The 12,300-nt window shown below is 35.9% G+C and overlaps 2 protein-coding genes across 2 annotated transcripts in view; one reads left to right on the top strand and one right to left on the bottom strand.

The window, feature by feature from the left end:
* The window catches only part of LOC135710314 (general odorant-binding protein 56a-like), a 409,005-nt gene that overhangs the window by 30,491 nt on the left and 366,214 nt on the right, over positions 1 to 12,300 (top strand). The gene's annotated exons all lie outside the window — the stretch shown is intronic.
* Positions 8,911 to 10,534, bottom strand: LOC135710308 (phenoloxidase-activating factor 2-like). Its single transcript, XM_065232828.1, has 4 exons — positions 10,415 to 10,534; positions 10,285 to 10,355; positions 9,774 to 10,212; positions 8,911 to 9,701 (listed from the first exon to the last, which is right to left on the bottom strand). The coding sequence occupies exons 1-4, from the start codon at positions 10,493 to 10,495 to the stop codon at positions 9,180 to 9,182; spliced, it is 1,113 nt and encodes a 370-aa protein (XP_065088900.1). The 5' UTR covers positions 10,496 to 10,534; the 3' UTR covers positions 8,911 to 9,179.

The raw sequence follows: 12,300 nt of genomic DNA, 5'->3' as shown, positions 1-12,300 counted from the left end.
TCTTCTTATTTGTTTCAATTTTGCACTGTTAAAAAGTTTTTAAACTATTCGTATTGGAAATTTTCTCAGCTGAAACTTTGCACAAGATTGTTTTTCAGCCAAACGTCAATTTAAATAATTATTGATTGCTTGAGAGATTGATAACCCTACGACATGTTCAAGCAGCTATTTTGTGGGTTATACTGCATTCTGTTCTATTTTACGTGGCACATGCCAGAAACACCTGCGTGGCCTTCTGAGCATAATCATTAGACATCAGTGACTTGAATTATTAATAACTTTTGTTCCTTCCATTTAATTAAAAAGTGATTTTAAATAAAGTTGTTTCTTAGAAAATTACCTTCAAACACAGTTATCATTTTTTAAAGCTGGGCGATATGGTGAAGTTTTATATAGATTTAACAAATAATTTGCATCTACCATAGTAGTTTCCATATAAAATTCAAATGGTTTGTGCCAAGTCAGTTTCTTACCAACTGAGTTCAAATTGTGGGAGTCATATCCAGGGTTGCAAAATATCGAACATGTAAGGGAAATGGATGTTATGTTGGCCTAAATGCCCCTAATTTGGGCCCATACATAAATTCAGTAATCGACTAAATTTTCAATAGCTCTAATGTTGGCCTATGGATCTAAGATTGGGTCCATCGCTAAAAATCTGCTATTTATACATTTTATTTAGATGAACACTTCATTGGGACGGTACTAATGGATATTGTTAGTCGCCATGGAAAATTTAGTCGATTGCTGAGTTTTTGTATGGGCCCAAATTAGGGACACTTAGGCCGATATTACATCCATTTCCTCTATCACATCCAGAACCCCTCAGCTTCAATGTTTACTATTACCTTTCAGTTGTGCTTTTTTATCCAAGTTCATTTGTCGACTTATGGCCGGTGATGAAATTTTTTTCTGAATTTCAATCTGTATTTTCACAGCAAAAATTATTTTTAATCTGTATCTGGATGACAAAAATCTGTAAAAATCTGTATAACTTATTTATAATGATCTCAGTGTGGATTTACCTAAATCTTCGTTGAGTTCCTTCATAGTTCATAAAGAGTTTGTTCAATGTTTATAATTTTAAAATCTAGAAATCCTACAATCTTGATTTTTTAAAGTCATTTGTATCGTTTTACAAGTCTAAAAAAACAAAAAACAAAACAAAAATAAGTAGTAGTAGTGAGTGACAAATCTGCTTCCGACTTAAAATTTCCTTGGTTTGCTAAAATGACTTTATTACCGATTTGACAAAAAATATATTGTTAGTTAAATATCGTATATGTCACAATGTGATATGGATAAGTAAACAAAAAGTAAGGGAAACTAATATCCCTTCCAACGCGACACCAGAATACATGAATATCAGAAATCCATTAAAAATGTTTCAAGTCCATTAAAAGTTAATACAATCTTATTTTATGTAGAGAAAATGAATAGTGAATTCAAGCTGCTCAAAAGGAAGAAACGATAATTTATCAGAATAAATAAATATAAACAATTATATAAAATAAAATCTCCTTATTTGAAAAATCTGTTTATTTTTTCAAAAATCTGTAATCTGTATGTACAAATATCATGCAACACAATACTAAAGTTTAACGGTGCCGGTGATGTAGTGGTAAGCGTGATTACCTCTCACCCCAGAAGACCTGGGTTCAGTCCCAGTCGGCGACGCCGGGATGTTCTGAGGCACAACATCTGTGATCACGCCTTCCTTCGGATGGGAAGTAAAGCCGTTGGTCCCCGGCTCATGAGTTGATGGGTCGATAGGTATGGTCCAGGTGTGGGAGCTGCCTTCCTGGCACGTCAGTAGTATTGGTGCTCAGCACGGAAAACAAGATCGACGGAAAAAAACAAACCAAAGGAAAAAAAAAAATACTAAAGTCTGTTCCATTTAGAATTTGGCCGCACGAAACATGTCATTTCTCCAAGGGAAAATAAAGTACATAAACGCTAAAAGTATCATTTTGTAGGATTTTTACTTTAAGGGAAAAATACAACAAACATTTTTCGTCAGCTTTTCGGATGAATTTTCGAACTTTTCGCAGAATACCTCTCATCGTGTCTTGCACAGTAGTACTGTCAACCTCATCTACCATCCTTTTCCACCACTTCTCCAAATCAGATGGTGTTTTGATTGTTTAGCCACATTTCTTCAATTTGCGCTTGATAATTGCCCAAAAATTTTCAATGGGACGAAAATCTGGACAATTTGGTGGAAAAGTATCATCTCAAAAAAATCGACATAATTCAGCTTATACCATTCTATGACATCGCAGCTGTAAAGGCAGCTGGCTAAGTCAGACCAGAACTTTACGGGACCTTCGTGTGATTGAATGAACAGCAAAATTATGTTCTGCAGACTCTCCTCTTTGTAAAGTTGTCTATTCATAGTCGCTGCAGTGATGAAAACTTTTGTTTTCTTTCTGCAAAGACAAATTTGAATTTATCCGGAGCATCCCCTTTACGTTTAGCAGAGTAAAGTTTTTGGCCCGGGATTTGTCCAAACTCTATTTTTACGTAAGTTTTATCGTCCATCAAAATATGAGTGTGCAGAATTTTTTCACGTCTATCACGTTCCATCTTCGAAAACTTTTGAACAAGTATATGAATCCTAATGATCTTTCCGGATCAAAACGCTGTCACTAGTTTCTTGCTACGAAAACTAGAGGCGCTACAATAATTTAAAAGAAATGGTTAAATACTATCTGGAACAGACTTTATATACAGATATCTGCATCAAAATATTGAAAAAAAAAAATCTGTATGTTTACAGATAAATCTGTCCATGTGGCTTTACTGCTTATGGCTCATTCCGTCAGCACCTATTCAAGCCAATCCCTCCGTCACTAGCTGCAGCTGCTGAGTTCCTGCACTCGTGTTGAAATTATTCATCTACATCGGGTCCGATTGAGTTCAATGAGATCCATACTTACTAATTCCCGGATGCTGCTGGTGCTACTGGATGTGGTACCGAAACCACTCAGTCCACTGGGTCACCAGGAATTGATTCGATTAGCTTCATTCATTTTTGGCGTCCACCACAATTGTCACGATATTTTCGACGTTCTATCTTAAACAGATTTCCGATCCGTAGTCCCTGAGTACGATCCTTGTAGTATATATTATCGGAAGTTAGTTTTGCAATGCTATGCACAAAGCTGCAATATTCAACACGAATAAACCACTCACCAGTGCTGCAAAATTTCGACAATACACGGTGATACTCAAAATTCTGCTTTGGTTACTCGTTTGAGCTAACAGTCATCGTCAAGGCAAACCATGTCAATTGTCAGTAGCATTTTTGTCAGTGACGAACATGTGCTGATTTGTTTATCAGCTAAATTAGAAATGAAATTAAATGGCTTGAGCAAAACAATTACATGGAGCCATTAAAGTGAATAAGCATCTACGTCCTGAATCGCTTGGATAACAATAATGTGTCTCAGAATGCAATAAATTACACTTTCTGTTACCAGGTGAATCTTTGTCATTGACGAAAAAATGAATGAGATTTTGACCAAAATTTTTTTGAGGATCAAGTCTATCATTGACTATGTGAAAAACAATTTTGTCAATCTTGCGCAAAAGTCTGTGAATCACATCAATTACGTAACGTAACATTGTGATTTTATTCCGCGAAAATTATTTCCACATATTTTTTTTTTTTTTTTAAGTTATAGTCACTTTAACACTCTTGGGTCATTCGTGACTTGTCCGGGGGTGAGATTTGAACTCGTGACTTTGACGTGAGAGGTATGGATGTTAACCACTACGCCGGGGTCGCCCCTAGGGTTGCAGATAATACTCAGTAGACGAGAATCGTGAATAGATGCTTAATGAATTATGAAATATATCAGATCGTGATCCGTCAGCCAGTGGTTAGGTTTTGACTAGAGCTTCTATCTCTGGATGTCCCGGGATGAAAATCCCGGGATTGTTACATTCTCCGGGATTACTGAATCCTGGGAAATAAATTTATAAATCCCGGGATCGCGTGAATTCCGGACAAAAAAAAAATTATCACTCTTTACCCCAGCGGAGCCCAGAACATTCACATCTTATAAAATATATCTCTTCCCTTCGTTTGTCATTCATTCTGATTTATCGAAAGTACGGCACACAGACATCACTTTTTTATATGATCGTTGTACAAGAAGCACTCGTGAAAAATACGATCTAGAAGTGAAACAAACCGTGAACATTTTTATTTATTTTATAATAGTGTATCTAGATGGTACATAAACGAAAATCAGGTTGAGCGTTGTGAGATGTCCATCATTCATAGTTGATCGAAAAACCATTGAAATGCATTGTTGTAAGGTTGGAAGTACGTAGTACGAGCAACAATCAATACGAAACTAACGATTTTAAATTGGCTCACTACTTGACTAGCCTATTGGTCCCAAGCAAACGATTAACGTACTCCATTCTAGTCGAAAATTCTAGTACTACGCAATGTTTGTTTTGATTCGCTATGAAAGTTTGGCAGATAAAATGAGGGGTTATTGGTTTTTCTTATGTTTCGAGGGGTGCATCGATTACTAGTGGAGCTACCTCTATGGTACTAGTCTCAATTGAGGAAAAAACTCAGTATTTGCAGTTTTTAGAGTCCTTCCCTAGATTAGCGAGCTGAATCTTGTAAAATGCTTACTCCTTCTGGATGCACTTCTATATGTCACCGTTTTCTATCCTGGCTTCCATAGCTCTCCATCGCTGTCATTTGTTACGCACAAAGGTATGCATTACCTTACCCGTTAGTAGGTATGTAATCTATGTAATCCTAAAGCACGAAAAAATAGTTTTAAAAATACATTCATTAGAGAAATCATCCACCATAATCATCATGGTCTGTACGGACTATTGTGAAATTTGGCTGACAAACATAACATCACGACACAATAGGGAACTTCTTAGATGTCAAGAGAGCTTCATTTGATTTCAGAGAACTTCATAGAAGTTCGTGAAACTTCGTAAATCTTCAGGGGCCATCAAAGATCTTCAGTATACTTCGTAGAATGTTAAACAACTTCGTGGACGATGATTACGGAACATCGCATGAATTATTTGAAAGTTAAGCAAGCTGGGCAGAAATTAAGTTGTACCTATCGAAAAATTAAAAGATGTAAGCTTTGGAAAAATCCTGGAAGTCCTGGGAAGTTCGAAGAAGTTGACGGAATATCTAAGGATTTCGTCGAATATTCTTCATATTCAGAGAACTTTATATAGGCTTTGAGTTCATGGAACTGAGTTTAAGTTCAAGAAACTTCTTGAAAGTACAGGAATCTTTGTTTAACTGATATTCACGGATTTGCGATGATATCTCTGGATATTATTCTAGACTTTTCAACATAATCAAGTAATGTTCTGAAGATCTGCAACTGTTCAAACATTCAAACGACATCTGTTAGACATCCTTCCAAGATGGAAGTTTGATTAGAGAGTATTTAAAGAATATGCAATTGGTCCGAGATTAAAAGTCCTCTGGATACTTTTCAAGACTTCAGGTTGATCAATTATTATTCTTAAGATATTCAACTGTTCATAAAATTCATCTTTAGATAGTCTCCCAAGATTGCTGGTTAGTCAGATATTAGTGAATTCAGGTAGATCAGGAAATCTGAAGATCTTAAACTAGTCAAACATTCAATTGGCTCTCTCAAGATGGCAGATCGGTTAGGAAGCACTTAAAGATCTCCAGCTGATCGAAGATCACAATAAAGTCCTCTGGATATTTTTCAAGGCTTCAGGTTGATCAAGTATTATTGTAAAGATTAAATTCAAGAATTCAAAAGATCTCCAGCTAATCGAATATTTCAGTGTGAATATTCAATTGGATCAAGTTTTATTCTAAAATATCCGATTTTGATTACGTTCTTCATATTCAACATATTCAGGAAGAAGCTTAAAATCTGAAGTCAAAAACTTCGTTTATTTAACAAAAATCTTCATTTGCCAGCTTCCGCATGTCTTGAAACAACTTCACAAATCATGAGATGTCTTCAAAATGTCTGCATGAAAAAAATAGCCTCATAGAATTTTAAATGTCTTCAAAATGAAGATATGTTTTTTTTTTAATCTAGTGTCCCTAGTATTGAAGGAATCTCAATTTTTTTTAATCTTTCTTCGAAGTAGATGAAACATACGAATATTAAAACAATTCCAGAACAACATGTGAAAAAGGCATACAAGCTTTTTGTAAACAAACCTTCTTATGCCCTTTTCTTGCCACCCATATGACACCTACGTAAACTTTTAACATCACCGGGTAGGGGACACTTTCCCCTTCCCGATGATATTGCTGGTTTGCGTGGGCGACCCTCGGTTGGTGAGAAAAGGGCCTACAAAGGTTTGTTCCAAAAAGCTTGAATGCCCTTTTCATATGTTGTTCTGGAATTTACTATCTTTGTTCACTTCCCGGGATCCCGGGATTAGCCGGGATATCAAATAGATATTTCCCGAATCCCGGGTTTTTGGAAACCACCGGGAGATGGAAGCTCTAGTTTTGACCACTGATAACTCTGTCAATAGTGGATGGATTTTAATTATAGACAAGCCAATCGATTGGAAACTTTTCAACAAATCTGTTAACATGAACACTTTATCAATTTTCAATATGTCACTGTTGAAAATTATTCAAATGTTCAGTCGTTGCAATGTAGATCAAAATTATCCTCGATTGCCTGCAAATCGAATCTCATCTAGTCTCGCCAAACGGTGCTTATTCAATCATTGTGTATGGTGCTGTCCGGTCGGTCGTCATCAGTAGCAGCAGCAGCAGTACTTTCGGCGCGTGGCGTTGAACATTGTTCTCCAGTACACACTGGAAGACTCTACGCAAGCAGCGAGCTGCAGCCTACATGAGTTTCCATTCACCGAAGAAGGAGGAAGAAGCCGCACCGCTACTAATCGGATTCAGTAGCTCTTTGTGAGTCCCTGTGAAACTTTCTCGCGTCGCGTTTTGTCAGTGTCGTGTAGTTCTTGCAAAACACATAAAAAATAAGTATTTTCTGGACATTTGTCAAGGTCATCAATCGGATGTCAGTTCTCATAGGTTTATATCTAACATCCCAAGTAACAATTCTGCAATCATTTGGCATCCACTCTTATTTATGATGGTTTTGTATTGGCAATGAATAATCCATTCAGTTTATTCCTGCTTAGTAGTGCATCTTTTCGCTGTTTTAAAAACCATTTACAGTCTGGCGAGAAGTCAAAAACTGTCTTTTAAATTAATTTTAAAGTAGTTCTCGGCAGCCCTACTTTTGCTCAATAAAACAGATGAAATTATCCTTAATAAGTAAAAAAAATCTCCTTAAAATAGATCGGGTTGCTCCTTAAATGATTGATCAAAATACGTTAAAAATCTTAAAATGCTCAGTAAATATTTAAAGTACGCTCCCTAAAATAGACTGTACATTAAGCATTTGAAAATGCTCCACCGCTTTGCACCATTTTGAAGTGTAATTGTACCATATATCGTCGGAAAAGCTGCTGTAGAAAGGTTAATAAGTACCATGAAATCAGCTGAAAAAAATGCACAAATGCACACAATGATTTACTGTCAGTTTGATCGTTTGTTTTTTAACCTACCTCAGGTTCAGGTTCGCTATTAGAAAATTTAGCTAACATACAAATTTCAAAATTGTTTGTTAAACCTTCGGTCGACCACCATATGTTCATGCGGGGGAACATTACAAATCCTGTTTACTTTTTACTTTAATAGACTCTAACATTTTTGGGTGTACGGAATAAACGTTTTGGTACATTCACTGTTTATAAAAATTGCCTTTAAACATAGCGTCATCCACTTTTTTCCCCTAAAATGTGTTGCAGTGCTTTCTATGCAGTCCTTCATTAAAAATACCAAGCATCTCTAATCTCTAAAGAATGATTTAGTAAACTAACAAAGAAGACACGATGTGATGCCAAAACAGGAAGGCTCTATAAAACAGCAAAAAAGGTTATCTTCCATTTAATTCCACTTAATTAATTTTGGTATCCATGACAGATACGTATTTCGACTACAATGTGCAGTCTTTATCAGTGTCATTCCCACTGTTTATGCGTGGAATGGCTGTAAACGTGATGTTTAATGCTGCTGAAGACTAACGTCCAAGGAAATTGTTAACCCCTGATTGAAATTTAAAAGTATCTCTACTGCTAAAATATTCTTCATTCAACTAATAGATATATGTTTTTTTTTTTCGAAAAAAATTTGTTGGCCGAATTTACTCTATATGTATCTGGGAATGAGCCTTTAAAAGCATAAAGCCGTCCGGAACTTATTTAAAAAGTTATACGCAATTCAGTGAGTGCATGTCAAATGGCTGAACATGTCAAAGTTGAACTTAAAATGCTTCTACTGAAAAGTAGTGTTTTCAAAATCGCCGTGCAATGTACAGGTCAGAGTTTTCATTCAAATCGATTCCGGTTTTCTGTTTTATGTTCATAATTAAATTCTCCACAACATGAATAGAAAGATTTTTTAGATTTGTTTGTTATAACATGTTTTTTTTTTTTCTAAACAAAGTCGAAAAAATAGGGTTTTTTAATTTTTTTTTCAACTTCAAATTTTTTTGTGAAAAAAAACATTATTTTTACATACGAATTAATTCATGTTGTGCGCTGTACCTTCAAATTTAATGTCCTGTTTTTTTTTTTTGATCATGGACGTAGGGACTGCACGGCGCGAAGTGCTGCTTTAAAAAATTGACTTCACATTATTTATAATAATTGGGCTAAATTGCAAAATTTAAAAAAAATGTCACTGATAATTAATCTTCATTAAATCCTTAATAACATACATTAAGAATCGCTAACATTCATTTATTTCAATACTCGCAATCCACTCTCAAAGATAGGCCTCATTTTAGGCCTTCTAATTGTACTTCCCCCCTTAAGCATTCATCAATTATATTTCATTTCCTTTAAAAAAGTTTCTCACATGTACAGTAAATTTATCCATTGAGCTAATTAACCATGAAGAGTTTTTGAGTGGGTTGAGTTATTTCCTTTTAATGCCAGATGTGCTTTAGTATTTGGCACTGAGGATGTTTACAAGCAAAATTAACGCAATTATTAAGAAATAACTCAATCAAAAGATCTTCATAAGGGATTCCAACTAAAAGATATTAATGAACCACATTTAAAGTAGTCATCTGTATCCGATTGCACTACTCTTGAATCTGTTGGTTTATCCATTCGGTATACAGACTATTTTTCGTGTAAACTCCTGGAATACCCGGTGTACCGCATCCGATGCCCCAAGCCACAATTCCAGCCTGATAGTAGCGATTATCGGATCCCGGGAAAGGACACATGAGTGGTGATCCTCCATCACCGGTGCAGGCGTCGATTCCATCCTGGCCACCGGCACAGACAAATGAATTATGCAGCTTATATTTTGATCCAAGTCTAGTGGTTCTCAAAGCATCCTCACAGTTTTGATGTGTCACCATTGGCAATTGTATTTTTTTAAGAATAACTTGATAGCTATCAGAAGCATAGTTAGTCTTGCCCCAACCGGTTACGAAGCAGTCATCGTTGAGAAATGTCATGCCTTGTGGAGGTAAACAGATCAACTTTACATTTTTATCGGCATAGAAAGGGTTTTCTAGTACTAGCAGTGCTATATTATTGAACTGGTATGCCGAGTTGTAGTTGGGATTTATGATAATGGTTTGAACTTGTTGATCCTGTAATGCAAAAAATAGTACTGTTAGTAAACTGAAGCGACATATTACATTTTTATTTTGAAACCACTTTACCTGATGTGGCAGAACTTCGTTCTCAGTTCTAGTGTCCCATTCGCCAGCACGAACCGTCAGAGGTGCAGCCTTTTTATTCTTTACACAATGAGCAGCGGTCAGTACCACATTGGGACTAATCAATGATCCACCGCAGATGAATGTGGATATTTCCCTGCCAAGCATCTCTTTTGTTTCCAAGATGGCCACCATCCAGGGGAATTCTGCAAATTCTGTTTCATTGTGTCCATTCATAATCCTGAATCCAATACCATCAGCATTCCGGTAGCCACAATTGTCAAAGTTTTCGTCAAGATCAAATGATGGGGGTGGCACGCTCATACTGTTTTCAGTTGTCATAGTTCCTCCTGATGTAGTCTGACGTGGACCATCGTTTTTGACATCGTCCTTATCGCAGCACACCTCCAGGTAATGGTCACATTCGCTATTACCATTGAACCTTTGAAATAGACAAATAAATAAACGTTATATATTACAAATTTTATTTGAGATGAGAACGACTGCTGCTAACCTTAAATCGATAATAGCCTCACCACCAAAGCTATTCGCGCAATTTGCCAGGGGAACGCATTCACCGTCACACTGTAATTCATAAGTTAAATGAAAAACTAACAGCCTGGCTTCTTATCACATTTACAAACCTGACTCTGAACGAACGAAACGCATCCCAGTGTGGCAGCTATCAGCATAGAAGCTCGAACAAACGACGGATGATGCTTCATGATGGCTGTCTGATTGATACTGTGGCGAGGACGATTGAGCCAGTGTAACCTCATGCATTATTTTTGTAAACGAATTACCGTCAGTTGGTGTTTGTGTGTTCAAATCGTAGCATTACCGGTAAAGAAGGTTTTTTTTGTATTAAATACATCACATATCATTGACATCACCGCACCAGATAATTTCCTACGGTAACGATTATGCTTTTAAAATTCGAATACTCTGAGTCAGAGTGTATGAAGGTCCTGTTGGAACATGTTATAAAATTTTATTTATTACTAGCTGAGTGTACCCGTACTTGCTCGGGATTCAATATTGGCTTGAGTTTATGCGCCAAATAAAAAAAAGCATACATTACTGTACGTAGCCCCCCCCCCCCTTATATAAAGGACTACCCCCTATGACTACCACATGCCAAAATTGGATCCATTTGCTTGATTAGTTCTCGAGTTATGCAGAAATGTCTGTTTCATTTGTATGGGAGCCCCCTTTTACATAGGGGGGAGGGGTCTTGAACCATCATTAGAACCTTTCCCTGCCCCAAAAACCCCTGCATACAAATTTTCACGCCGATCGGCTCAGTAATTTCCGAGTCTATAAGGGTCAGACAGACAGACATACAGACAGAAATTCATTTTTATAGATATAGAGTTTTCCAAAGCAATATAAGTTCGTACTCACAATCACATATGGTAGCTCATATGAACAAGAAGCGTTGTGATTGTTTGCACCATTCGTTACTGAAAATCAAAAGTAATCCCTATTTGGTACAATTCAGCTATTTTTATACTTTGGACACCTTCATATTTCGGACACTTTATAATTATATATTGAAATACCTATACACCTGCATTCTATCTCAAAATTGATCGTACACTCTAAAGGAAATTTTTTTGATACATGGTGGGTAATTATATTTTTTTAATCGTGGCTGGTAGTTAAACAGATGTTATTTTTTGGATTTATTGCTAAAGTTTTGGTTTTTATTGGAAGTAAGATTTGTTTTTGTAAAACGCTCGATTTTTAATTTTATTTCCTAGTGGACGCGTTCAAGTAAAATTAGTGGCATATTAATGATTTTTCTTACGACTAAAAATGAGCGAAATTTGAAGAAGTTAAGATCATTTTATTTCAAGAAAATAAGATTTTTCAAGCAAAAGGCGTTTTTCTTAAATTTCTCTAACTTTTTGTAAACTCAACCAAATATGCTCAATACTGAGTCAATAATTGATAAATGTATGCAAAGTCAGCTTCCAAAAATTCAGAGAAATATCTTTTTAACTTGTTTTAAGAGCCGTTTTTCTAAAATTTAAGTACAGCTGAAGCATTGCTGGAGAAAATATTACAGCACTTCCAACATTCTTAAAAAATAATGTGACTGAATTATGAATCACAGTTTTTACACAACATTTTTACACTGATTTTTCCATAGCAACTTCAACTAGTCCCAAAACTGGAACACCTACCCTTTAACATTGGTTATTTCTCTACATCAATGCAAAGCACGTGCTTGACAAGCGCTGTTTCATTTAAATTAATCAACAAGGATCTGCTAATAGACACATTTGCTTTTTTGCATCTATACTTTGATTGTGTTTGCTGGTTTCCCCTGTGCGATTGTCAGTAGTATATGTTAATCGCCAAAATGACTATTAATTTGATAAGGCAAGCGAAATTCCCCATTACAATCAATTGTTTAATAAACGATTTGAAGTAACTGACGGAAACCTTCAACTATACTTATCAGCAGGACAGCAGGTTTTTTTTCTGTTTTTTGTGAGTTTTCATCTTAAAACATATAAGAAGG

This window comes from Ochlerotatus camptorhynchus, unplaced genomic scaffold (assembly GCF_037179485.1).
Source record: "Ochlerotatus camptorhynchus isolate MF236.1 unplaced genomic scaffold, CSIRO-AGI_Acam_v1.1 ptg000378l, whole genome shotgun sequence".
Lineage (NCBI taxonomy): Eukaryota > Metazoa > Arthropoda > Insecta > Diptera > Culicidae > Ochlerotatus > Ochlerotatus camptorhynchus.
This window is presented reverse-complemented; position numbering and strand designations above follow the sequence as displayed.

Bases quoted from the DNA above. Each gene is read 5' to 3' on its own strand.
- LOC135710308 (XM_065232828.1), bottom strand. From the start codon at position 10,495: ATGAAGCATCATCCGTCGTTTGTTCGAGCTTCTATGCTGATAGCTGCC. The intron at 10,356-10,414 runs GTTTGTAAATGT...TATGAATTACAG, and splicing joins TTTCGTTCGTTCAGAGTCAG to TGTGACGGTGAATGCGTTCC. The intron at 10,213-10,284 runs GTTAGCAGCAGT...TCTATTTCAAAG, and splicing joins GAGGCTATTATCGATTTAAG to GTTCAATGGTAATAGCGAAT.